General features: G+C 37.2%; 1 protein-coding gene across 1 annotated transcript; it reads left to right on the top strand.

Annotated features, from left to right (window-relative positions):
- Positions 1-157: 157 nt before the first annotated feature.
- LOC132284066 (protein Asterix) lies at positions 158-5,575 on the top strand. Its single transcript, XM_059786127.1, has 3 exons — positions 158-435; positions 757-857; positions 5,085-5,575. Exons 1-3 carry the CDS (start codon positions 277-279, stop codon positions 5,146-5,148), a joined length of 324 nt encoding a protein of 107 aa, XP_059642110.1. The 5' UTR covers positions 158-276; the 3' UTR covers positions 5,149-5,575.
- Positions 5,576-25,750: the final 20,175 nt, after the last annotated feature.

Here is a 25,750-nt window from a genome sequence, read left to right as displayed (position 1 = left end):
TACTCCGTAAAAATTACATATTGAATTTTTATACTTAAGAGTAATCTAAATTGACAATAATTTCAGCAGTATTCCACATTTTTATTTTTATTTTTATTTTTTAACTCCACTTTCTTTTTTATAAGGGAGTACAAAGGTCTTATAAAAGACAACATACAGATCAGACGGTCTAGCAGAGTAGCATACTCTATTACTCTGGCCCAGCTCATATTTGGCCCGGAAGAGACCGTAGTTTTTGCTGTGTCTGTCAAAGAAGAGATCGATCGGAGCTCAGAGATGTCGTCGCATAATAATTCATCTTCGGCGGCTAACGATCCACGACAACCGTCGACGGCGAAGCCCTACGTGGCTGCGATGGTGGCTCCGCAAGATTTTCCTATTGATTATTCTGGTTTCATCGCCCTCATATTCGGCATCGCCGGCGTCATGTTCAGGGTCCGATCTCTCTCTCTTTACACACATGTATTTTCAGATGGTTATTAGATTCATCATACTTATACATGTTTGTCTGTCTGTCCGTGTATATGTATATGTAATTGAAAATGTATGTTGTTCTCTTACTGGTATTTTTTATCTCTGTCTTGCATAATCTTGATATGTATATATCTCAGTTTCTCTGTTAATTTCGTTTATATCACACACACATACACGCACATGCCTTTCCTTTAATCTTTGGCTTTATCTCTAAACAAATTACTTTGTTTGAATCTAGATCTCTCTCCACTTTGATGAGTTACACTTGTAATCTTATTGCAGTATAAACTTAGCTCGTGGCTAGCTATCATATTCTGTGCCCAATCCCTTGCCAACATGAGGAGCCTGGAAAATGACCTTAAACAGGTCTCCATGGCGATGATGTAAGTAGCTCTTACGCATGGATTTTTGTTTTTATACAGGCATTTTGTGTGTGTGTGTGTGTGTTTGTGTGTGTGTGTGTATAATTTGTGGCTTATGTTCCATTAGATTACTTGCTCTGTTAAATTGCTAGATTGATGGACACTTGTTCATGATTATAATTTAGTTTATAAAATACTAATTAAATTCTTACACAAGTAATTCTCATGGAAGTAAGTATTCAAATTTATGCTTTCCTTTAGTGTCATAATTGTATGTAACTGTCAATTTAAAATCACCATAATCCATGGGTGGTTTGGATGGAACTTGATGAGAGCGTTATGTTACTCATGACATGACATGTCATGCTATAAATTTCTTCCTCTTTTTTATTTTATTTTTTTTAATCATTTCATCACAAAAGAATGGAAACAAGTTGAAAATCTAGAAGGAATTTTTTAGAAGCCAAAAGTTGCTTCCATTGTGTATGGAAAATGTGGAGACTTGTTTAATCCATTGATAAAAATAGGATGGCCCCCTTAAATATGAATAAATACAATTTTGTTTTTATATGTTTAAGATTCAATCTTAAACCTACCTTTCTTTTCTTTTATTTTGTTGTAAGTACTTTTTTGATATTGCAGAAGGCAGGATCAATTTAAATGATATGAAGTGTTTCTTTTACCTTTTCCCCCATGTTATTTAGTTGTTACTTGTTTCGGATTCCTTTTCTTTTGCCTAAGTGCTTCACGAATAAGGCATGTTCCTTCACTTTTGGATGATTCTTTTTTTATGAGTCACTAAATTTTTTAAATCAAGGTTTTGGAGAAGATTGTTTCAACTTATTCAAAGTGTTTTTGAAATGTGAAAATTTTCCAGAAACTTAAAATTGTGTGCAGGCTTATTATCTTATGCTTATCTATGCTATGCCCATGTAGGAATGCATAAAAGTCTTATAAATGAAGTCGTCACGAAAATTTGCTTCAAATCAAAAGATGAATTGTTGGATATGGCACAAAATTGTGTGCGGTAGGTTTTATATGTATAGGGTCCAATTGTGATGTAGGACTGTAGGAGTACTAAAGATTCCAGATTAGCAATGCCTATTATTGATTTTATGGTGGGCTTAGATCATGAGCTACTTATAGGATTAGGTTTTGGACATTAAAATTTTAGGGTGTTGGGCATTAGTAGAAAGGTTTCTAAGGGAAGGGCTAGGGGAATAATGGTATTTTTTAAGATGGAAATGTGAAGAATATAAAGCTGCTGGAAAAATCTTTGAATTAAACTTCGTTGAAGCAAAAATTATTATATTTAGGCTGTCTTAATTCTGGTACTATAGAGGCCAATAAATATGAAATTCATGTATGACAAGTTTCTCAGTTTAGCATAAGAATACACTAATAGAACTAAACCAATGGTATATTAGCCTAGATTAGCATACGTAAGACTTGACACAAACCAAAACTTATTTGTTATTTTTATATTTGGGTATGAGGGGATGTGAACCAAACTTGATAGCAAAAGATTTTGAGAAGAAGAAGACCCCATATGCTTTTGTCTTGTTAGTATGTCTGTCCTCGCTAATTTTACTTTTACTACGTATGTTTACCGTGGCTTGTTCATTTTGAACTTGAAGCATGGATCCATTTATACCCCACCAATTGCTTTCCATTAGGAGGCATAACCTGGACATACTCTTCTGTTCGTTCCTAAGCCCTAATTTCACTTCTTTCCACTAAAACCTAACTTTATGAACTTTTGCTGAGCCAATGGGGATGAAACCAGAGGATGCTCCAAATAAAATTTTTGTTGTATGGTCGTAACTTTTAAAATGATAAGGACTTTATAATATTTGCTTCAATTGAATAGATATGATGGTAATCTTTTCCGCTGGTGCATAAACTCCTTTCTAGTCAACACAAGTTTGATGAAGCTTTACCGTATATCTATGTTTCATCCTTTATGGTCCTTAGTTCAACCCACTCTTGTTTTCAAGTTCTTTTTATAGTATAAGGTGTAGGGGTGCAACTTAGGCGGCCTAATCCGAACCTAGTCTGATGCCAACCCAAATCAATAGGGTTGAGCTTGGGTAGCAAAACTCTTAACCAAAGTTAATTTGGGTTGGGCTTGGGTTAAGGTCGATAACTCGAGTCCAAACCGACCACGAATTCTAACATGACTTTTTTCTTCTTTTTTATTTTTTTTATTTTTTTAACTTCAATGCATTATATATTGTTACGATAAACGAACCAAGCAACAATTACAAAACGCGACAGAAAAATAAACACACCACACAAAGAACACAAGGATTTATACGTTTGGCAAAGCCTACGTCCACGGTGGAAATCTGGCAAAAGTCTTCACTATGTGTAAAATCAAAGATTACAAGGTTCTGTCCCTCATTCTCAATTCTGTACGAATTTCAGTGTCTCTCTTACCACCACTCCAAACCCTAAGCGACCTTATATATCGGGTTACAAAAGACTAATTAGGGTCCACAACTCATGAGCAAAAACGGGTCAAAAACAACCTGGCCTTTTTGGACCTTGTCTCCTACCTGGAGAAACACAACAGAAATTAAATAAAGTAAAATATGAACTCTTATCTTGAAAATATAAAGAGAAAACCTAGCCCGCAGTGTTTAATATATGGTTTATTATGATTCAAGAATAGAATTGTAATAATATTTATTGTCAAGTGTATGAATCTTAACGGATCCATCAAATTGAGTGCAAACATTTTTAAAGAAGTGTTAAGGATGAAAATATACTTCATTTTTTAATCTATAAATGCAATTGCCTTGAGACCTCAATTATAATATTTGGGTAAACCTGGAAAGCTACCAATGACTAAATTGAGCTTTTATAGGATAAACTCGAAATCTTGGACGATAAAAGATAAATTGAGGTTAAATTTGAATCTTCACCACATTGAAAGCAAGTTTATTTCAATTTCTGAAAGGGCTTACTTCCTCCATCCAACTCAAGTTGATAGCTAAAATCTGCATGGCTATAAACATCTGCATCCATCGCACTATAAAGGGCTTTGAAAAATGCCAAAGCTTGATTCCTTGATTAGGCTTATTTATTATTAATTTTGGGCTCGTGCATGAAATTAGGTGGTGTAAACTCCTGTTCTATATCACTAGGCGATTATGATAATTGTACTACAAATTTCTTTCATGGAATTAATGAGCTCTATTATTCATAGGTTCAGAGCTAGTGCATGTCCAATTAATTTTTGAAGTAATGTCAAATTACATTGCAAATTTACAACGTGTTTGAATTAATAGAGAAAAAAAAAAAAAAATTAAGTAGGTGAGATAGAAAAACAATATACAATGAAATTGGCACACGCTGAAGTAGTTTATTTTCAATTCGGTTCAAGCACCATTGTTAGATGCAACTGCTTGATGAATTTAAAGACTCTCTAACCTAGTGACTGGCTGACTGCATCACTTGAAAACTTAAAGGAACATGGATTTGGGGCTCATGTGGCTAGATTCCTGAAGGGTTGTATATATTTAAGTTGTATGCAGTTCATTTCTTGAGAGGTAAAAAGTCTTCTCTTCATTGATGGATGACCTTACCTGTTTACAGGGAAAATCATTAACATCAAGTTTTTTGGTAGAGCTTTTATTTGCTGTTCAACCACCAATGATTGGAGAACTTCACATGCCTTTATCACAAGGCTGATTAATAAGTTGTTTATTTTCAAATTGATTAACTTATTACCCTTCAATGCTTGATCGTGGGTCTGACATACTGACATGTTTCACTGTGGGGGTGTCCAACTTGTTCTGAAGGTGGTAAATTTGTTGAACTTCATATGCTGCCTCAAATTATTATTATTTAAAAAAAAAAAAAAAAAAAAAAGCACCAGCAAATTTCTTTTTAGTCCAAGTCTGTTAATCAAATATTTCCGTCCCAACTTTTAGAAATCCTTAATATTTGTTATGTTTGAATTAAAAGCCTTGACATGGTACAGATTTTCATCACTAAGAGAATCTGAACAGGAATCTGGCCTGTTTCGGAAATTCTTCTTGAAGTTCCTCAATATAATTTTGACTTTGATGTTAGACTATGCCATTTCCTTGCATAAAAGTCTCAAGCTTTATGAGGTTGATCTTTTCTTGACTAGCAATGTCTCACTTGATATTATGATTATATTTCTCATCTTTAAGTCAATCTCGCAAATATGTAAATTAATCTTTTTCTTTCTTTCTGATACTATATTTTCAATACCAGGTTTGCCGTTATGGGATTGGCTACGAACTACTTTGGGCCTGCTCGACCGGGAACACAAAGCTAGGATTCCTTAGATTATGAATGAAGAAATGGCAGTATAACCGGCCCCTTTACATTGAAAGCATTTTGATTGTGATTTTCATCTGCGATGTTCTCTGTTTAGTACATTTAGTGGGAAGGACTACAAAACTCTCTACGGAGGTAGTTGTTATGTTACCTTCCACAATTGATGGATTGAATGAAATCAAAGTCAATTGGTAACAAACCATTAATATCTGTTGCATTGCTGTTTGATATTCGATAGCCCATTACGGTGTTGCATTGGTTGTTGATATTCGATAGCCCATTACCGTGCTTGCTGAAACTAGTGACTACATTGCCTATATGACATGTCTATCATCAAATCATTTAATGTTGTTGTGATACAAATAATTGTACGAATAGTCATGTTAGGTTATCAGAAGCTTTAATCTTGGCAATATTCTGTTTAATTTAATGTTGCTTTTGATATTGCATTTCTTTTTTTTCTTTTTTTTTCCTCCGAAAAAAGGTCAAAAATGCTGAAAATATGAATGGATCGAAGATTTCTTCGAACTTTCAATTGATCATTTAATTCTATCTATATGTCTATGTATGCTAGGATGAATGTTCATGTGTCTATTTCTAGATTTGGACTTATACACACATGTTTTTATGGAGACTCAAATCTCTGAGATTTCTTTGGAAAGCAGGAATTTGGTATTGCTAGGTCACTGATCCGGTGGTAATATTGCATGTCGTTGATATTACTGATTGGAGTTTTGGAATTGGTTTATACCTTAAACGAAGATGTCTCAAGGCATAACATCCAGCAGAAGATATGAGAGTTGAAGTTTTGCGCTGGTGTTATAGCACTGGTTAAAAAGTGTATGGGGAGGAGGATCTTTTGAAAAATTAGTTCAGACATTAAACTACTTTTTCTTCAATTCAGTTTGAACTATTTTTTTTTCGCGATTCCTTTTTCAAAGCACCAATTCCGTGCAACTGTAGTAATATATATTTTTTTCAAATACATATTCACTTATTAACACTTAGGATAAATTACACTCACATCTTTTGAGATTAGGTCATATTTTAGCTAAACGAAGATTTGGGTTTTAACTTTCACTTACACATTAATTTATTTTTTATTGGCCTCTAACACATACAAATTGACCCTTTTACCCTTAATTTTTTAATACAAAATATTTGTAATCTTAAAAGACATAAAAGTCCCTATATATATATATATATATATATATATATATATATATTTTTTTTAGGCGATTGCAGGAGCCTTTCCTGTCTTATCTCTCTCTAAAATATGGAACGGCCAAACTTTCCCTTCTTCTCGCTCTAGATCTGATCCATTTCCTCCACTCTGCACATTCACTACATATATATATATGTATATATATAGGAGGATCTATCTGTGCTTTATATACATATATATATATATATATGGAATACCTGAAAAGATCTAGCTTCTTACATTACGTCATATTTTTATTTGGACAATGAGTACCATTCACGTAGCACTGGCCTTCCTTTGTAAATGCTGATTAGGATGATCAATATTAGTTGAATATTGTTTATATGGACCTTTTAGATTCTGTGGTAAAAGAGTACTTATTAGTATGTTATGCTTGAACTCAACTGCTTAAACTTGGTAAACGGGTTATCAAAAGCATTATATATATACACATGATTTTTTTGGGTATTTGGCAGATTCAAAATTGTGGGTTTTTTTGGGTCTCTAAACTCATAATAGCAGGCAGATTCAAAATTTGGGTTTTTGGGTCTCTAGACTCATAATAGCAGATTCAAACTTTTGGGTATTTGGTCACCTTGTGAAAATGCAAGAAATTCCTTTCCCTATTTTGACAGAGTAATTATGCATTTCAAGAATTTTTCAATCCCCTTTCCCTCTATCTTTCAGCTTATTTATAAGCTGTTACATGCCTTCTAGAATTACATGCCTTCTAGAAGTTTCTTACCTAACTCCTGGTGTTGGGCCTCCTCCTGGGCTTCTCGAGCCAAGGCCTGATTACGTTTAGTGAATCCTCCGCCATTTCTTTAGCTTTGGGCCTGTCTTGTTGAGGGCCTGGTTCGGATCTAGGTCAATTGTCAAGTCCATTGCTCATCATATGGGCTGTACCCGGCTCGAGCCGTTTTTGATATCCTCAACTGCCCCCATAATCATTCCTTTATTAATGAGGGAGTGATTATTAATGGAAACCAACCATGATTAGACGGCTCAAGACGATTGTGTGGGGGAGCGAGCGGTCGGTTAAGGATTCGATATTTTGAAATTCGAAAACTCTTCAGTTTCCTGACGTCTCGGCTTTCGGGTCCACTTTCCCTTTATAAGCCCTCATGATGTACCATCAGCCTCCTTTATCGTCTCTATCACATCTCGCTGTCAACCAAGCCATTGTTCATCTTTTTCAAGCAAGTCAAACTTTTCCTGGCTAATTCCTGCAAGAGAATCTCCGTTTTCAATGATCTTGCAACGTTTTTTGCAGCCTTCAATCCCTCGAGGTTAGTCTTGTTGCCTTTTTCCTTCTTAAAATCTCTGCATACTTCTTTAGGGATCGTATTTGTTCTCACTATGCCCATCGATCTGGATGTTCTTCGCATGAAACTCCGACTCCCTAATAATATCCATCTGAAGGAATGCCCCAAAAGTGTAAACATCAAAACTGGTACCGGCCTTCTTCCCGGTGAAACCTTGTTTTCCCTTCACCACCTAAACGTTATTAGATTCCCTCTACACCCTTTCTTCTGTTATGTGTTCAATAGGTTGAACCTTTCCCCTCTCCAAGTTAACCCCAATTTTCTTAGGGTTATATCTGTTCTGCTGCTTCTGAACCATGATAGAGGCTTAGATCTTGATATAATTGATCTTCTCCTTTGTTACAAGGTCAGCAAGATCAGGTTGGAAGAGTCATATTACCATTTTTACCCTATCGATAAAAGATCCATCTGTACGGACAAACTTAAATCTGAGAAAGGGTGGAAGAAGGGCATAGTTGGAGTTCGAGGGGCTTGGTTCGCTCCAGCTACCAAGGACTATCTCGTCCTGAACGCTTTTGGCGAATGCTCTATTTCCTCCTACAAAAAATTCAAGAATCATACAACCGACTGCCCTTGTAAAATTTGCACTCCCCACTTTTGTTCATTTCTTTGCAATTCTCTGGGTATCTCATAGAATAATGAACCCAGTTACAACATTTGTAGGGATAGGGTCACATATCTGAAGGAACACGTTCTGAACAACGTCCCCTCTTGTTCGGAGCTTCTTATGTCCGAGAATCTCAGTGATAATTCACTCCTCTGCACTACAATGAGCCAATTCCGGATCCCTTCTTTCCGCAGAAAGAAGGACCCTCTAGGGCTGTTGCTGCTTCTGCGCCGCTTCTTCTCCAGCTTCGGCATCCTACTCTACTATTACCTCCAGCACCACTCCGAACGTAATGGCTGTCAGTCCGATCATCACCACCTCACCTGTCAACCCGAATGCTGTTCCTCAAGTTCGAAATCTCTCTGCCCCCACTGTATCCGTTCAGGATAAGGAGCGAGGAAAAAGGCCTCAGCCTGACAATGAAGGCAGCCCTGATGATGTTCCTCTAACAAGGAGGATTCGAACTTCTGGGCCTAGCGTGCCTATTCCTCCTCAGATCAGACCAATTGCTCTTTCTGGGTCTGGCACAGACCCGCTTCTCTCTTTGGAAAGGCTCCGTGGACCCCCTGATTCGTCTGAGCGGATGGATCGGTTGTTAAGCCGAGCGAGACCATGTTCAGAGAAGGCCCAACCGCCATGGCCTATTATAAGAAATGTGGTCTCCCAAAGACATTGAGGTTGCCAAATCTCTGTCTCAAAAAGAAGTCTTCAGTCGCTTTCCACTGGCTGCTATGGAGGTAATTCCCTACCCCTCTTCTAATTGCATTAAAAATGTCTTCATATTATAATTCCTCTGGATATACGTTCGGCTTAATTAGTACTCATGTATTATTTTGCAGACTCTGTTTGGCATGATGGCCATGCAAAAGCCTGTTGAGGCTGCCAATGCTAAGGCACGAAAGTTCGCCAACAGCCTTGACACAGCTACCAAGGAGAATAATATCATTGGCACCAAAAACGCTGAATTAATGGTGCAACTGAATAAAGCTGAGAATAAAAGGGACAGTTTGAAGAAGGAAGCGGACTCCCTTCAAGATGAGAGGGACACCCTTCAGATCGAGAAGAGCGTCTGGCAGACCAAGCGCGAAACATTTAAGGCTAAAAGAGATAACTTTCAGCGCTTGCTTCATGACGAACAGACAGAGCGTATGGCTTTTGAAAAGAGGGCTCTGGATGAGCGCAATGCCTTGCTCAGCGTCATCGGCAAGGTTAATGGCGGAGTGACGGCTCTACATGGTCGCTTTTTTAGGATCGGTGCCCTCAGGTATGCTAAGGGGTACAGGGAGGGTTACAGTGACCGTCTCCCTATTGAGGGTCAGACTAGTTTAAGCGCCAATCCAGATAATATTGACAAGGAACTGGAGATCGATCCCCCAGGAGTTTATGCTGATCCGGACTCCACTCATGCCGAATGTATTTTTGATGAGTGCCAGGAAATTGCTTCCTCAGGAGTTATTCCTATCCCCTCAGCTGCTTAATCGTTGGACATTCCTCCTCTTTCCACCATGGTTCTTCTTGCACTTGTTGCTCAGGGCGGATCCCAGCCGGATGGAACGATCATCTAACTTGACTCTCCTCTCCGAGGGAAGAGTACAGTCAATGAAGGTGAAGGGAACTCTGAACGCTGGCAGGAGACCGAGGGCATAAACATGACTGAATAATTACCTGTAAATGTATCATCTTCGTTTGTATACTCTACTCATTCCACCAGAACTACCTTTGTAAATGCTTAATGAACATGAATTTAATGGAATGGAAGACTTTTGACTAATTTGTGTCTCATAGTGCTTTTTTCATTGTTGCTTCTGAGTTATCATTTATCATTCGTCACAAGTGTTTGGCGCTCGGTTAAAGTACCTGGCGTTCGGCTCATAGTGCTAGCTGCCACTTACCTCACCTGGCGCTGGGCTGAATGCCACTTGCCACTTGGCTTTTTATTTTTAGCAAGTGTTTGGCATTCAGCTCATAGTGCTAGCTGCCACTTACTTCACTAAGTGCCTGGCGCTCGGCTGAATGCCACTTGTCTTTTTATTTTCAGTAAGTGTTTGGCGTTCGGCTCATTGTGCCAGCTGCCACTTACTTCACTAAGTGCCTGACGCTCGACTGAATGTCACTTGCCACTTGGCTTTTTATTTTTAGCAAGTGTTTGGCGTTCGACTCATTGTGCTAGCTACCACTTACTTCACTAAGTGTTTGGCGCTCGACTGAATGCCATTTGCCACTTGGCTTTTTGTTTTTAGCAAATGTTTGGCGTTCGGCTCATTGTGCCAGCTGCCACTTACTTCACTAAGTGTTTGGCGCTCGACTGAATGCCATTTGCCACTTGGCTTTTTATTTTTAGCAAATGTTTGGCGTTCGGCTTATTGTGTCAGCTGCCACTTACTTTACTTAGTGTCTGGCGCTCAGCTGAATGCCACTTGCTACTTGACTTTTTATTTTTAGCAAGTGTTTGGCGTTCGGCTCATTGTGCCAGCTGCCACTTACTTCAGTAAGTGCCTGGCGCTCGGCTGAATGCCACTTGTGTAATAACCCTAGTTTTCAAAAGGATAAGATTGGAATTTTAATTTGTGTTTATGGACTTAGTGTTTAAGGATTTAATTGGCATTATTTGAATTAGTTGCATTTATTACATTAGTGGATTTAACTTGTGTGAAGGTGTGTCCTTAAGTGTTTTTATAATTTTTCTTTATTATTATTATTTTTATATAATTGGGTAATTAAGTTAAATAAGTGTTTTTATTTCGTTATTTATTTACAGTCTTTTGGAAGTCACGTATGTAGGTGCCGTAGATGACAATTGTGGTTTTGTTTCTATGGGCCGACTGGGGTTGGAATTAGGGCTTAGTCTTTAATTGGATATGGACTAGGGTTACGGTAATAAGCTTATAAATATAAGCTTTACAGTGGTTTAGGGTTTTAGAGACGTGAGCATAATGGTGGTAAAACGGAGAGAGTTACAGAGGGAATTACAGAGAGAGATAAAGGGAGAAAGTCTAGGGTTTTTTGCCTTAGGCTAGGGCTGAACCAAGGAGGAGGAGGAGCAAAGGTTGGCTTGTGGGTAAAACCAAGAGCAACAAAGGTGGAACGGTCGTCGGAGATTTCATCAGAACATTCAGAGACGGTTAAGGCAAGTTCTTTCCTTTCTCTCTCCCGTTGCCTGTGTTCTGTGCATCCTTAGACTGTCTCTAGGGTTTTAATTAATCATTAGTTAATTTATACATGCTTGTTATATGCTAAATCAGATGTTTGTATATGTGGAAGTAATCTGTTTTAGTTCTTGTACCTCTGGTTTCTAGTTTGGAGTGGAAGCCCTCGATTCTAGAGCCACGGGAGATCAAGTCCGAGCACAGAACCAACGAGTACCAAACAATTAAAGTATTTTAAACGAACACAGATTTCAAAAATGATTTAAGAAATAAAAGAATAAACGGAAAGAAACTATAAAAGAAATCCTCAATATAAAAAAAAACCTTAAAATATTAATAACTTAAAATCCTACAATCCAAAATCTCCAATCTTTTAACAACTCGGGAATCCATCTCTAGTGGACCCCTAATGTAAAAATCCCAAACTGAATCAAAGTAAAACTGAAGATAAAGTCTAAGTCGAACATCTGGATAGAGATCCTACATCATCGGAAGAATGAGTGACCGTCTCTGCTCCACACGAACAAGCTCAAGCCTGGAACTGACGTACACCTGTAAAATAGGAGTGGGTCAGGCCCACAAACAAGTTCTATCCTACTGTAGTCCAAGCAGAGGCCCGATATGCATGTACATACTAAATAGTTCAACAATAGCTAATAGTCCGTACATAAATATATATCCACACTACAGGATCCTCGCTAGACTAGGAAGAGGGTCTCAACCTGAATAGAAGGCATCACATAAATCGCACCTGAGTGGGTATGAGTACCTAAGCCTAAACAGGGTATACCTTAATCCCCACAGTCAGCTACACATCCAACTGCATATACGCATCCTAACCGTTGACTCTGAGACTCAAGCTCATGTCACGGTACCATAAAAATATATTTAAACTTCAATTCCATCCATCCACAAGAAATCCATTAAGTCGTTCGGCGTAGTCAACCGCACCGACTTACTTACATATAAGGAGGATTTATTTAATAACCCGTACCCTCATTCCAAATAGGTAGGACTTAGCAACTGGTGCTGTCCAAACCTAGTATGTCACCGTCCCATACCTGTACATACAATCCTATCCATCCAACAGTTGATAAAGCATATACAAGTACATAACAATATCAACGAGTCCATATCAAGCATATCAGAATGTATTAACAACCATTCTTGAATAGTCCCAACAAATCGATTAACATTGGAAACATAAATATCAATATTAATTACTCTATTCCACACATTTAAATAAATTTATAAATGTCAAAACCAATAATTCCAACCTAACCATGTTAGAATAGATTAACGATCATGCTTTAATAAATCCAACCATTGATTAAGTACTAATAGTATCAGTGTCAAAACCCACAGTTCCAAACTAAGCACATTAAAGTATACTAGAAAAACATGCTTAATTAATCCAACAATAAGCCATTACCTGATCACCCACAGGATTGTGTCTGTAAATATAAGTTAATTCCTGGTATCCATAATTAACAGAGCTTAAACAAATGTTATAATATTTATTTCCATGGCATGCATAATAAATCTAGACAATTTATCATACTGTTAAGTTCCTATCCAACAAAATTGACGAGTTAAATGTTAAGTTTAATCATCAATTAATCTTTAGCAAAAATACAGATTTCTTGTATGTATGTATATTCTAAGAATTTGCAATTAGCAGTGCACAAACTCTCACAGGAAATTTTCCATTATAATCTAGAAGTTAGAAACTCCAAATCCACACAAGTCTACAAGACATTCGTAATTAACTTCATGTAATCCTAATGATTAATGCTTTGTGTCCAATTCTATGTTAATTTGATCTTTGAATATTTATGTTTACTCTGGACCACTCCTAAACCATCCATTACAGTATTCATTCTCCACTAAAACATAGGAAAACAATCACTATGAAGCTTAATCACTGAAAAGTGGAAAAACAAACAACAGAACAAAAAAAAACCACGTTGAAAATAACCTGGAGCCGGCTCCAGAATATTGGAGCTGCCTCCAATGGCCTTGGAGCCGGTTCCTAGACCATTGGAGCCGCCTCCAATCCAAGGAGAGCCGGTTCCCTCCAAGGGAGAGCCGGCTCTCTCCCTCCTTTGCTCTGTGTTCTCGCTTTCCGGCATCGTTTACGCTTTCTGCACTTCAGTATTTGGGTTCCCAGAATTTCTAGCTTGATACAAGTAGGTTCCAACCCTTGTTTGAGTCTTATTACATGACTAACATGAGTTTAAACAGAGATTTATGCAAGAAACATTCATGTTTAAACAATTCAGCAAGTGTACAAAAATAATTCTTAAGAACCAGGTTTAAACATGAAAACAGACGGGCGGGTGTGCCGTGGGCGGGTGCGAGAGACACTGTCAGGCTACCACACTGGCGAGTTACGGGTGCACAGTCCCATATCGCCTAGGTAGAGGAAAGGTGAAGTGCTTATATGTAAGTGTGTCACCTCCAATTGGTATGAGGCCTTTTGGGTGAAGCCCAAGAACAAAACCGTGTGGGCTCAGGCCCAAAGCGGATAATATCATACCATATGGTAGAGTGGGTCGTTACAAATAGGGTTTTGATACTCCATGAATTAGTGTTTAAAAATCATCACAGTAGCCCAGACATTGTTCAAAAACCCACAGTTGGACCAAACAAGGCGCAACTGCTTCAGTGTACGCACAAAAAGAAAGAGCCTGCTCCCAAAATAAGTGGAGCAGGCTCCACTTTGCCTAGAGCCGGCTCTCTCCATGGGAGAGCCGGCTCTCTCCCCTTTGAGAGCCCCAGTTTGTTCCTTCGCCGTCTCCGACGATCTGCTCCATCTCTGACCCTTTCCTACCCCTCTGTTGCTTCTTAAATCTGGTCTTAAAAGTCCTAGAAACATCCAACAACAACCCTATGCCTTGTTCACAATAGTTCAATTCAAATACAATATTTAAAACCATAATCGATTAAACAAAAATACAGATTTCTTGTATGTATGTATATTCTAAGAATTTGCAATTAGTAGTGCACAAACTCTCACAGGAAATTTTCCATTATAATCTAGAAGTTAGAAACTCCAAATCCACACAAGTCTACCAGACATTCGTAATTAACTCCATGTAATCCTAATGATTAATACTTTGTGTCCAATTCTATGTTAATCTGATCTTTGAATATTTATGTTTACTCTGGACCACTCCTAAACCATCCATTACAGTATTCATTCTCCACTAAAACATAGGAAAACAATCACTATGAAGCTTAATCACTGAAAAGTGAAAAAACAAACAACAGAACAAAAAAAAACCACGTTGAAAACAACCTGGAGCCGGCTCCAGAATATTGGAGCCGCCTCTAATGGCCTTGGAGCCGGCTCCTAGACCATTGGAGTCGCCTCTAATCCAAGGAGAGCCGGCTCCCTCCAAGGGAGAGCCGGCTCTCTCCCTCCTTTGCTCTGTGTTCTCGCTTTCCGGCATCGTCTACGTTTTCTGCACTTCAGTATTTGGGTTCCCAGAATTTCTAGCTTGATACAAGTAGGTTCCAACCCTTGTGTGAGTCTTATTAGATGACTAACATGAGTTTAAATAGAGATTTATGCAAGAAACATTCATGTTTAAACAATTCAGCAAGTGTACACAAAATATTCTTAAGAACCAGGTTTAAACATGAAAACAGACCATGTTTTTTTTTTTTAAACATGTAATTGATCCTGAAACTATTTAAGTATGCAAAGAACATGAAGCCTAAGGGAGAGAGTTAAGACAGAACTTACCTTTGAGATCTTTGTTCAAAATCTCTACGCCGTCTCTAAAGCTTTCCGACGATTCCCACTGCAAAACTACTCTGTTGCTTCTCTATCTTTAGAGACGTGAATAGGGTTTTGTTTGTTTTCTAAAACCCTATACAGACATCTCACATATATTTATAGGGTTTTACTAAACCCTAGATTAATTCCAACCCTCCTAAAAATCCTCACCGACCCAAAGAAACCTAATAAAACCTACGTCGGCAACAACTGACTTTTAAAACAAAACCCTATTTAAAAATACAATTAAATTAAAATAATTACCACTTAAATTAAATTAATCAAACCATTTTATTAAATTAGATTAAATCAATTAAACAGTTAAATTAAATCAAGTAAAGCATTTAATCCTAATAAAAAAAATAACTAAATGTAATGAAAACACAACCATGAAAACAATTAAACTAATACAAGGTATAAACATAAAACCCAATAAACTCATAATGAAATTTAAATAAATTTTCAATTAAAACAAACCAATTCATAATTAAATAAATAAAAATATAATTTAAACAATAAAATAAATTCCAAACCTATCCTTTTTAAATTAGGGGTATTACATTCTTCCCCCCTAACGAAAGGAATTCCGTCCTCGGAATTCACTAAACTCTGAATTAATAACTTTGCAAAATTCATTTCCGTTTTCGTGTGGCACAGCCGTTTATATAGAATCTTCCCATTCCCCAAATAGTCAACCATTTCGTAGATAACCACGCATGTCTAGGTTCCTTAGATTGGTTAAAGTTATGTATACTTACCAAATCCTACGACCACATACCCAAAATCCTAGCATAATTAACGTTATTTCGCCAAAACAGTAGTTGGTTGGTCACATGCTTGTATCCCCAACTAAATCGTAATCCCGATCCTGACTAAATTAACCAAAATGGAACACATACAGCACACACGCTAAAACACAATAAAAAGCAATAGAATCTTACATAAAACACCGTTCCTCCTAGCAAAGAAATCTCTTTTAGACATTAACTTTACTTGATTTGTTCAAAATCTCTTTTTAATTCCAGAGGTAATCATCCAACCTCGACACATAAGCTCAAATCATAGCTCATAACATATCCATTTGCTTCAGCAAATTCCAAAGGCTTAACCTTCATCCTCCTTATATACGAAATGCAAACCAACTAATGTAGCTTTAAGAAAACAACTTAGACCCTTACAACCTAATTCCCACACTTCCCGGAACATGATATAAAATCATTGCCTCGTTCTGAGAAGAACTCCATCTGATTCCTGAACCCCTGAAGAGTTCCTTTATCTACCTCCTTTAAAGGTAAACCAAAAGGTTAACTATCCACACCAACCCTATAAGTATCGTTCACTATTTTATTAGCGAACAACATCACCCTCGTGCGATTCTTTATTAACAAGATTCAATACCCTCTTTCTGGGGTATGCTGCCATTTCCTCCACTAGAATCCTCTTGGGACTCCTATTCCCCGTTTGTCTCCTTTATGAGTACAACTGCAATCGTGTTGGTCCCTTCATGCGGTGACCTCAAACACACTCCTAAATTCTTACTTGGCTTCTACCTCTAAAAGTATCGCCAACCGGGACTAAACCTTTGATCCCGGATTCTACTTCTAATAAAGAACTTGATAACATACTCCTTTACTCCTTTGGGTCTGAATCGCTATTGCCGCGGACCCCATCCTCCTTCTAGTATCAACCATTCTATAATTATAGAATATAATTGACATCAGCTGCTCCTCCTGACGAACCGTAAAAGAGTACAACGAATCCTAACATAGCTCTAAGTTTTAAGAGACGCAACGCGGAAGACTTCTAACGAAAGACACTCCTAAGGACACTAGAACCTGGAGTGCTCTGATACCAACTGTGATACCCCTCGATTCTAGAGCAACGGGAGATCAAGTCCGAGCACATAACCAAGGAGTACCAAACAATTAAAGTATTTTAAACGAACACAGATTTCAAAAATGATTTAAGAAATAAAAGATTAAGCGGAAAGAAACTATAAAAGAAATCCTCAATATAAAAAAAAACCTTAAAATATTAATAACTTAAAATCCTACAATCCAAAATCTCCAATCTTTTAACAACTCGGGAATCCATCTCTAGTGGACCCCTAATGTAAAAATCCCAAACTGAATCAAAGTAAAACTGAAGATAAAGTCCAAGTCGAACATCTGGAAAGAGATCCTACATCGTCGGAAGAATGAGTGACCGTCTCTGCTCCACACGAACAAGCTCAAGCCTAGAATTGATGTACACCTGTAAAATAGGAGTGGGTCAGGCCCATGAACAAGTTCTATCTTACTGCAGTCCAAGCAGAGACCCGATACGCATGTACATACTAAATAGTTCAACAATAGCTAATAGTCCGTACATAAATATATATCCACACTACTGGACCCTCGCTAGACTAGGAAGAAGGTCTCAACCTGAATAGAAGGCATCACACAAATCGCACCTGAGTGGGTATGAGTACCTAAGCCTAAACAGGGTATACCTCAATCCCCACAGTCAGTTACACATCCAACTACATATATGCATCCTAACCGTTGACTCTGAGACTCAAGCTCATGTCACGGTACCATAAAAATGTATTTAAACTCCAATTCCATCCATCCACAAGAAATCTATTAAGTCGTTCGGCGTAGTCAACCGCACCGACTTACTTACATATAAGGAGGATTTATTTAATAACCTGTACCCTCATTCCAAATAGGTAGGACTTAGCAACTGGTGTTGTCCAAACCTAGTATGTCACCATCCCATACCGGTACATACAATCCAATCCATCCAACAGTTGATAAAGCATATACAAGTACATAACAATATTAACGAGTCCATATCAAGCATATCAGAATGTATTAACAACCATTCTTGAATAGTCCCAACAAATCGATTAACATTGGAAACATAAATATCAATATTAATTACTCTATTCCACACATTTAAATAAATTTATAAATGTCAAAACCAATAATTCCAACCTAACCATGTTAGAATAGATTAACCATCATGCTTTAATAAATCCAACCATTGATTAAATACTAACAGTATCAGTGTCAAAACCCACAGTTCCAAACTAAGCACATTAAAGTATACTAGAAAAACATGCTTAATTAATCCAACAATAAGCCATTACCTGATCACCCACAGGATTATGTCTGTAAATATAAGTTAATTCCCGGTATCCACAATTAACAGAGCTTAAACAAATGTTATAATATTTATTTCCATGGCATGCATAATAAATCTAGACAATTTATCATACTGTTAAGTTCCTATCCAACAAAATTGACGAGTTAAATGTTAAGTTTAATCATCAATTAATCTTTAGCAAAAATACAGATTTCTTGTATGTATGTATATTCTAAGAATTTGCAATTAGCAGTGCACAAACTCTCACAGGAAATTTTCCATTATAATCTAGAAGTTAGAAACTCCAAATCCACACAAGTCTACCAGACATTCGTAATTAACTCCATGTAATCCTAATGATTATTGCTTTGTGTCCAATTCTATGTTAATCTGATCTTTGAATATTTATGTTTACTCTGGACCACTCCTAAACCATCCATTACAGTATTCATTCTCCACTAAAACATAGGAAAACAATCACTATGAAGCTTAATCACTGAAAAGTGAAAAAACAAACAACAGAACAAAAAAAAACCACGTTGGAAACAACCTGGAGCCGGCTCCAGAATATTGGAGCCGCCTCCAATGGCCTTAGAGCCAGCTCCTAGACCATTGGAGCCGCCTCCGATCCAAGGAGAGCCGGTTCCCTCCAAGGGAGAGCCGACTCTCTCCCTCCTTTGCTCTGTGTTCTCGCTTTCCGGCATCGTCTACGCTTTCTACACTTCAGTATTTGGGTTCCCAGAATTTCTAGCTTGATACAAGTAGGTTCCAACCTTTGTTTGAGTCTTGTTACATGACTAACATGAGTTTAAACAGAGATTTATGCAAGAAACATTCATGTTTAAACAATTCAGCAAGTGTACACAAAATATTCTTAAGAACCAGGTTTAAACATGAAAACAGACCATGTTTTTTTTTTTAAACATGTAATTGATCCTGAAACTATTTAAGTATGCAAAGAACACGAAGCCTAAGGGAGAGAGTTAAGATAGAACTTGCCTTTGAGATCTTTGTTCAAAATCTCTACGCCGTCTCTAAAGCTTTCCGACGATTCCCACTGCAAAACTACTCTGTTGCTTCTCTATCTCTAGAGACGTGAATAGGGTTTTGTTTGTTTTCTAAAACCCTATACAGACATCTCACATATATTTATAGGGTTTTACTAAACCCTAGATTAATTCCAACCCTCCTAAAAATCCTCACCGACCCAAAGAAACCTAATAAAACCTACGTCGACAACAACTTACTTTTAAAACAAAACCCTATTTAAAAATACAATTAAATTAAAATAATTACCACTTAAATTAAATTAATCAAACCATTTTATTAAATTAGATTAAATCAATTAAACAGTTAAATTAAATCAAGTAAAGCATTTAATCCTAATAAAAAAAAAATAATTAAATGCAATCAAAACACAACCATGAAAACAATTAAACTAAAATAAGGTATAAACATAAAACCCAATAAACTCATAATGAAATTTAAATAAATTTTCAATTAAAACAAACCAATTCATAATTAAATAAATAAAAATAAAATTTAAACAATAAAATAAATTCCAAACCTATCCTTTTTAAATGAGGGGTATTACAAAGCATGTTTAATCGATTAAGGTTTTAAATACTGTATTTGAATTAAACTATTGTGAACAAGGCATAGGGTTGTTGTTGGATGTTTCTAGGACTCTTAAGACCAGATTTAAGAAGCAACAGAGGGGTAGGAAAGGGTCAGAGATGGAGCAGAACGTCTGAGACGGCGAATGAACAAACTGGGGCTCTCAAAGGGGAGAGAGCCGGCTCTAGGCAAGGAGAGCCTGCTCCCCCTTGTGGGAGAGCCGCTCTAGGCAAAGTGGAGCCTGCTCCACTTATTTTGGGAGCAGGCTCTTTCTTTTTGTGCGTACACTGAAGCAGTTGCGCCTTGTTTGGTCCAACTGTGGGTTTTTGAACAATGTCTAGGCTACTGTGATGATTTTTAAACACTAATTCATGGAGTATTAAAGCCCTAAGATGCATTAATTTGTTTTTATGCTAATGTTTTAAACAGTAGGAAAATCTAAAGTAAGTCGCAGGTTGTTTAAGGACTTAACGGACCGGAAGGATTTAATTGTGCAAACTATTTCTAGGAATTAAAAAGTGTTGGAACATGGATTCCAAACAATATTACCATGTTATATTAGAGCCTCACATAATAAATTATTGTCTTAGTACTATTGGATTTAACAGTAAGAGGGAAAGTGCAGCGGTGCAGGCTGTTAATGGAAGGAACGAATTTAATTGCCTAGTTTAATTTCAGTAATTTAACGGAGTATATTTATATTTAAAAATCTTATTCTGGTGGCATGCTAGGATCATTTAATTAGCAAGTGTGATCTATGCATATCCTAGATGTTAATTGTTGAAATACTAAATACTTTTATGTAATGCATGGATTTAAGCTTGGAACTTTAGTTGCGGTAATTTTAAGCATTACACTGCAATTATTTGGATTAGAGTTTGGACTTCAATTGGACGTTGGCTTGGAATTAATTGAAGAATTAAATATATTTTCTGTCAATTACCTGGATGGATGCTAGATTATAACATGACGAATTAGTAAACTTTGTCTCGTTTAATTACATGGATGGATTCTGGATATTTAGTTGATGACTTGTTTAAATTCTATGTTTGTCAACTATATGGATGATGTGGACTTTATTTGATGTACTGCTTATAATGTTGCATCATTTACGGATCATTTGCATATATGCACCGGTATGGGATGGTGGCATACGGAGGGATGGATTAGGTCACAATGCTAATTCCTTCCCATTCATATATACGGAATGGATTAACTAAAACAGTTAAATCCTACATGGTTTCATGTCCTGTCAACTAAAACAGTTGAACGACATACTGGATGGTTGTTTATATTTCTGCGTTAGGATGGATAGGGTTTTAACTAAAACGTTTAAATCCTGATTATATGTTGTGTCTTGACCAATGAACTATTGACCGGCACAACATTGTATTTGGAAGGAACTTATATATATAATTGGAGTAGGGATTTAATTAAAACATTTAAATCCTAATTTTATGTCGTGTCATGGTAATGAATCAGTTGAGCGGCACTACATTGGTTTGGATGGGAATTTATATATATAAATTATGGTACCGTGATTTGAGCTTGAGTCTCATAGTCGACGGTTAGGGTGCGTATATGCAGTAGGATACGTAACTAGCTATGTTGGTTGAGGTATACCCTGTTAGGCTTAGGTAGTCATGCCCACTCAGGTGCGTATTGCATGTTACCTTCTATTCAGGTTGAGACCCTCAGCATAGTTAGTGAGAGTCCTGTAGTGTGGATATATATTTATCTATTACGGACTATATAGATATGATTGAGATGTCTAGGATGTATCTGCGTATCGGGTCTCTGTTTGGATTGTAATTAGGATAGAACTTGTTAGTGGGCCTGACCCAATATTATTTTTCAGGTAACGGACAGTTCCAGGTCTTATAGTTTGTTCGTGCTGAGCAAAGACGTCTTCTCATTCTTCCGACGACGTAGGCGGTTCCTGTATGGTTTAGCATTGGATTCTTTTTCGGTGGTTAATTTCTCAGTGATGATTTTTATTAGGGGTCCACCAAAGGGATTCCCGAGTTGTATTAGAAATGGAGAATTTGGTTGTATCAGAATAATTCTTTATTAATTTAATTTTATTCTTAGGTTTCAGTATTTGGTTTATCATTCTAGTTTTTTTTCAGCAAATTTTTATTTATTCCTGTTTCCTTAATTGTATTCTGTGTTCGTTTATTGCTAATTTGTTTGATATCCTTGGGTAGTCGGGCGTGGGCCTGGCCAACCCGCATCCAGAAATCCGGGGATATCACAGTTGGTATCAGAGCACTCCAGGTTCTAGTGTCCTTAGGAGTGTTTCCATTATAAGACTTCCGCGTTGCGTCTCTTAAAACTCAGAGCCATAATAGGATTCGTTGTACTCTCTTTACGGTTCGTTCGGAGAAGTTGATGTCAATTATATTCCATAAATGGTTGACACTAGGAGGAGGATGGGGTTCAAGGCGAAAGCGATATAGACCCAAAGGAGTAAATGAGTAGATTGTCGAGTTCTTTGCCAGAAGCAGACCTTAGGATCGAAAGTTTAGTTCCAAGGTTGGCATTAATTAGAAAGTATACGCCATGAACGGATCAGAGTGTAGGTGTTAGGTCACCGCATGTCGGGGCCAACATAACTTCGGATGATCTCAAAAAAGAGACAAATGAAGAGTAGGATTCTGAAAAGGATCCTAAGGGAAGAGATATCAGCGTCTCCAAGAAAGGGGATATTGAAGCTTGAAGATGAAGGATCGCACAAGGGTGCTCTCGTTCACCAGCAATACAATGCATGATACTAGTAGAGTTGGTGTGAACCAATCTATATATGGATGAATTTTCATGTCGTCTCTCAGAGAGTCAATTGAAAAGTACCCTTTAGGAGTTTAGGAATCGGATGGAGTTCTTACCAGAACAAAGACGTGATTTTATATCACATTCCGGAGAGTATGGGGATTAGGTTGTGACATTCTAAGTTGGTTTGTAAAACCACGATAGACGGTTTACATTCCGCATATTAGGAGGATGAGGGTTAAGCTTTTGGATATTTGTTTAAGCAAACGATTGTGCAGTTAAACTACGGTTAATGGAGACGTTTCGAGGTTGGATAATTACCAACGAAACTATGGTATAAACTTTTGAGAACTTGAGTTCAAAGGAGGTTTTCTTCTCTGGAATGGAGGATGTTTTAAATTGGGAATTATATTTTGGTTGTTTTGTTGCATTGTGTGTATCTATGTGTTGCATTTTGATATTATGTGTTTCGTTCTGTTGTTACGTGTTTCATTTTTGTTAATTTATCCGGATTGGGAGTATGGAGTGGTTGGGGACACAAGTACGTGATCAACCAACTATTATGTTGATAACATGGATAATAGCGCTATGTACGCTAGGATTTGTGACAGTATGGTCATAGGATTGGGTAGAAATACAAACTTCTAGCCAATCTAATGGATCTGGATATGCATCAATATGGTGTACTAGTTAGGATGGGATAGTTAAACTATCAAAATGAGTCAAATAATAAAAAAGGATTAGTTTGATATGCTCAATGCTAGGTGGGGATTCGTTTTTACACCGCTATAATAATGGTGGTTGTTAGTGTCTCGGGGATTCGTGAGGTTGTGGTAGGTAAAGATCACTGTAATTCCACTATGGTTCAGACGGAGGATTTTGTACTGGTAGGTACTTATTAGAATGACGCTGAGAAAGGATAGTCGGCTGATAAAATCTTTAGCAGTCTATTCGTAATCAAGACATTATTTTATGAGGGTGTCATTTGGAGGAGTTGCTGGTGTTACACTTGGAGGAGGAACCAAAGTTTCTACACTGTATAAAAAAATGGAAATTTTTTTTTTTCAGGGTTATCTTTTACAATAATTAGCTGTTGCTCCGATACTGATGACTATATGGAAGATGGCAAAGGTTTCATATTCAATTGAAATGAGACAAGGAGTTAACCTACGCTGACTGGAAGTACCGGTTCATTTTTATTATCGGTGAATTTATCACTTACTGGTGATGCAACAATATAGTTGCAGGGTTAACTTTTGATGATGCTTCGAGGTAAGCAATGGGTGCAGACAGAAACTGGTTGTACCAGACCAGTTGGTACTTTCTGTAGACAAACGGGAAGGAAGGATGTAAGGACTGAGGTTCACACCTCTTAGTTCTTTATTTATCCTGGTGAAAACAAAACGTTTCACGGTGTGAAGCCAAGGTTTGGGGAATTGGCAAGCAGAGGGATATAGTGATTTTGACATCATTTCTAATATGATCGAGATGGACCATTCGAGATTCCTAAACCCTTGTAGACATTTTCTATGTTCAATTGATAGACCCTTTTCATGGATTTGGATTCGGATTTGGTTAGGATGTTGGTTTGTTTCTTTATTAAGTCAGCTAAATTCTGGTTTATTGCGAACTAGTGGGTCATCAGTTCATCTGAATAGAGGGGAATACAAGACGACGATGCATCAAGTTGGTGATTCACACTTTGCATTAAGTTCTCTTCGGGGGGAAAGGAATAGGGAGGTGGACGCTCTCAACAACCGATCTTATATTCATATCTTGCGACTCATTGTTGAGTTCGTAGTTGTAGTTTCGCCTGTATAATAATGACACAGGCTATTATCACGGAAATTAAGGAAGACAACTGTAAATATTAAGGTTGATCTTTGTGGAGGTGTTACTTTACTTAACTAGAGCTTAAGGTACTGACGGAGATTTAATGGTTTCTATTAGTGTTGTCAAAATGGGTTGCGATTTAAAATCGGCACTTCTTTTCCCTGCACTCGGATGATTATAAGGTACATCAGGATATCAAATGTCTGGTCAAGTGAACCGGATAATGTTGGATATATAAAAATTTGTCTATCTGGATGGGTTGGTTTTAGATTAATGTTATACGTTTGATATGTAGGCTCGGACTATGGGTAATTTAGTTCTTTGTTCAGTTTCAAATTGGTATATGATTAAATTAAGGCATGGTTGATTTGCTAAGGTTTAACTAAATAGACTTCAGGTGGCATGGTTTATTTGCCAAAGGCATGGTTGAATTGTCGACATGGTTGATTTGTCAAGTATAATAACTATACTTAAGGCGGCATGGGTGATTTGCCACAAACATGGTTGAATTATCGGCATGGTTGATTTGCAACGGTTTAACACAATATACGAAAAAGGGGGCATGGTTTATTTGCCAAAGTATAAATAATTATACTTAGGGAGGCATGGGTTAGTTGCCAAGTTGACTCAATCTATTCGTACTGATAGAGCGGAGTCTACACGAGAACGGAAATGAATTTTAAAAGGAATAATTCAGGGTTTCGTGAATTCCGAGGACGGAATTCCTTTTGTTAGGGGGGAAGAATGTAATAACCCTAGTTTTCAAAAGGATAAGCTTGGAATTTTAATTTGTGTTTATGGACTTAGTGTTTAAGGATTTAATTGGTATTATTTGAATTAGTTGCATTTATTACATTAGTGGATTTAACTTGTGTGAAGGTGTGTCCTTAAGTGTTTTTATAATTTTTCTTTATTATTATTATTTTTATATGATTGGGTAATTAAGTTAAATAAGTGTTTTTATTTCGTTATTTATTTACAGTCTTTTGGAAGTCACGTATGTAGGTGTCGTAGATGACAACTGTGGTTTTGTTTCTATGGGCCGACTGGGGTTGGAATTAGGGCTTAGTCTTTAATTGGATATGGACTAGGGTTATGGTAATAAGCTTATAAATATAAGCTTTACAGTGGTTTAGGGTTTTAGAGACGTAAGCATAATGGTGGTAAAACGGAGAGAGTTACAGAG

Source organism: Cornus florida, unplaced genomic scaffold, assembly GCF_030987335.1.
Source record: "Cornus florida cultivar Cherokee Brave unplaced genomic scaffold, ASM3098733v1 CherokeeBrave_3.0.0_Hap2_Chr11, whole genome shotgun sequence".
NCBI classification, from domain to species: domain Eukaryota; kingdom Viridiplantae; phylum Streptophyta; class Magnoliopsida; order Cornales; family Cornaceae; genus Cornus; species Cornus florida.
The sequence above is the reverse complement of the archived record's forward strand: the minus strand, read 5'-3'. Positions and strand labels throughout refer to the sequence as shown.

Bases quoted from the DNA above. Each gene is read 5' to 3' on its own strand.
- LOC132284066 (XM_059786127.1), top strand. From the start codon at position 277: ATGTCGTCGCATAATAATTCATCTTCGGCGGCTAACGATCCACGACAA. The intron at 436-756 runs GTCCGATCTCTC...ATCTTATTGCAG, and splicing joins TCGCCGGCGTCATGTTCAGG to TATAAACTTAGCTCGTGGCT. The intron at 858-5,084 runs GTAAGTAGCTCT...TTTCAATACCAG, and splicing joins CAGGTCTCCATGGCGATGAT to GTTTGCCGTTATGGGATTGG.